The sequence below is a fragment of the Atta cephalotes genome (genome assembly GCF_000143395.1).
Source record: "Atta cephalotes unplaced genomic scaffold scaffold00032, whole genome shotgun sequence".
NCBI classification, from domain to species: Eukaryota; Metazoa; Arthropoda; class Insecta; order Hymenoptera; family Formicidae; genus Atta; species Atta cephalotes.
In genome coordinates, this window is record NW_012130096.1 from 1,460,286 (window position 1) to 1,463,382 (window position 3,097).

General features: G+C 33.9%; 1 protein-coding gene across 1 annotated transcript; it reads right to left on the reverse strand.

The window, feature by feature from the left end:
• Positions 1-613: 613 nt before the first annotated feature.
• Positions 614-2,119, reverse strand: LOC105621111 (probable cytochrome P450 6a14). The gene has a single exon (XM_012202583.1). It carries the CDS (start codon positions 2,117-2,119, stop codon positions 614-616), a length of 1,506 nt encoding a protein of 501 aa, XP_012057973.1.
• Between the last annotated feature and the right edge of the window lie 978 nt (positions 2,120-3,097).

The window sequence follows — 3,097 nt, forward strand, 5'->3', positions numbered from 1 at the left end:
CTACGAGATTTATGTGAGTTATTCAAAATATTGAACGTGCCATGTTAAATCATGACTTTATATATTTTCAATCATCAATTACATTAACTCACGCTTTCTTATGCGAAATTGAGAGTATATAGGATTAATATTACAAAAAAAATTTTATAAAAATAACAGCAAAATTTTGAATATTTTAATTTTTTATTTTTTGTAAGAGATATTAATTGAAATTGATAAAATTGTTATCTTTCTAAACTTCTTATAATCCTTCTAAATAAATCTTCCTAAAAATGTTATAATTACAATGTTTATACATACTTTATACAAACTTAGAAAGTATGTTTAATATACGATATCAACTATCTCTCAATATATTATTTATGTATAAAGTTTATTATATTCTTACTTACATCTTTCAGAATCAAATGTTAATAAAAATATTTGCATAAAAAAGCGTTACATTATAAACAATTATAAAATTTCAAGTATTTTCTATTTTTGTATAAAGATACAGTAATTAAAAATGGGAGAGAATTTTATTCTTTTATGTAAAGTTATAAATCTTTATTCTGGAAAAAAGTATTTATAATATTGAAAGCTTGAAAAAGAAGTTTAAAACAAGTATTTGTACTTAAAGCTGCCGGAAATAGACCCATAGACCACCTTTTGGTGATGGTAAAAAGGTCCCAAGAATCATCTTTAATGGTATTTGTGTCCTCGACGATAATTCCATTCTGTATTTTCTCAAAATCATAGTCAAACCTGCCTTTATTTGCAGCTGAGCCATTCTCATACCCACGCAGATTCGCGGACCTTCGCCGAAAGGAAGAAAAGTAAATCTCTCAATGTTGTGTTTTCTATCTGAATTGAATCTTTCAGGATCATATTCTTCGGGATTTTCCCAGTATTGTGGATCTGTGTGCAGAGCTTGAAGCGGTATCAGGATCTCCATTCCGGGTTGTACGCGACAGACAACTCCATCGGATCCTTTTAGTTCGAATTCTTCTGTGCATCGTTTCTTCATGAGCGCCCCTGCGGGCATTATTCTCATCGTCTCGTTGAAGACCTGGTCCATATATGTCATATCTTTCAAGCCTTCGTAAGTGATTTCACCACCATATCTGTTAAGCACAGATGTCACTTCTTCACGTAATTTTTCCTGTACGTCTGGGTACTGAGCCAAATGAAACCCGATGAAACTCATAATACTACTAGACGTCTCATATCCGTCGATAATGAACGACATCGCATGACCCGTGATCATTTCAATATCGAATTTATCACCCTCCGCTCGCTCCTGTTCCACCATCAGATGAAGAAAATCGTTTCTAGGTATTCCGTCTTTTCTTCTTTGTTCCATAAGGTCTGCAACCAATGTCCTGAAGAAGTTGTCAACGTGCTTCGGAATGAGGTCTTGTTTCAAGATTTTATTTAATGACGGAATGAGAAATATGAGAACAAACATAATCGTACTTCGTTTGGACGGTTTGAAGATGGCTTGTCCGAGTTTTCTAAAAGATATATCTTTTTTGTCATCATCAAAGCAGTATCCATCTACGCCGAAGCCAGCAGCAGCTACTACCTGCGCGGAATATTTGGAAAATAAGCTCTTCAGTTCGAACTCTGTCTCTTTGTTGCTTAACTTTTTGTCCATGTAATTCTCCATAGTCGCACATACTTTTTTCACGCTTTCGAGCAGGATCTTTAGTCGCATACTGGAAAATGCGTATGTCAATCGCTTTCTACTGTTTAACCACTTCTCACCGGAAAGGCCGAAGGGATTATATGATAAGAGACTATCTGATTCTTCATCAATATGAACAGCATTTTCGGCAAAACTTGAAAAATGGGTTTGCAGCACCATTTTTATTAGTGCCGGTTCGATGATTATTAACGCCGGTGATGTAAAGTCGTAGATCCCAACCATGCTGTGACCCTTATTGTCCTTGTAAATCTTGCAACAGAAATCAGCGATGTGCGTCTTCATGCAGATTACCGATAACATGTTACCGAACCCCGGCAAGGCTCCATCCACGCACGGAATTCCACGTTTTTGCCAGTACTTGTAATTTCGCGTCAGATAAAAGTAAAAAGCTATAAGAGCCCCGAGAATTAGACACACCAACACGATGATCATGTTGCTGCTCTTGGACAAGAAATAACGCTTGATCGGATAAATCGATGTAGCCTTGACCACGTATTATTCAGGACTGCAGGTCGGGATATAGCGATGTGGCGGAGAGAGAGACTAAATTACATTGATAGCGTTGATAAGTCGGGAGAATGAGACTTCAAAACAGTAATATATGTTGCGTTATTGATTCCGTTAAGTGAACTTTATTTCTTCATAATGTTGTAACTAACATTTTCTCTCTATTGCGAAGACTAAATTGATCCTCATAATCATTAAAAAGTGAATATAAAAAAATATATTCAGCATATTACAAAATTTTGTAATAATTCATTCTTCTACAAATGCATCCTTCACTTTATTGTCGCTTTCTATGTTTAACGTGATCTGTAGTACGTTATACATTATACATACAAAGTTTTATAACAATGTTAAATAAGGAAATAAACTTTTCTTCATTTAACTCTAATTGTTGTTACGTATTTTCTGACTTATTTAGACAGAATAGTAAGAGATAAGTCTAATTATATTAAGATATTAACAATATATTTAAAACTTTTATAATAATAAATTTTGAAAAGCACGTTGTAATCTTATGCACAAGTCTCTGAAAACTCATTCTATATAAATTTCAATAGTTCAATGATGTTATGTTTTATGCTTTTCTATTACTTTGATAAATGAAGCTTTTATGAAAATAAGTATGTAGAAGTTCGAGATAAATTGCAATTCAGCACTGTATATGACGCATAACAGTATCATCAATGAAATACATTACTGATTATATAATATCATCTAAAAAAGTAGGATTCTATGTATTTATCTGATGCCAAAATAATTCCATGTTAAATATTTCTTAATGATGACGCCATGATGATGAAAGCCACGATGGAACAGATAAGATATGAGAGAGAGAGAGAGAGAGAGAGAGAGGAGGGAGAGAGAGAGAGAGAGAGAGAGAAGAGAAGGAGGAGGAGAGAGAGA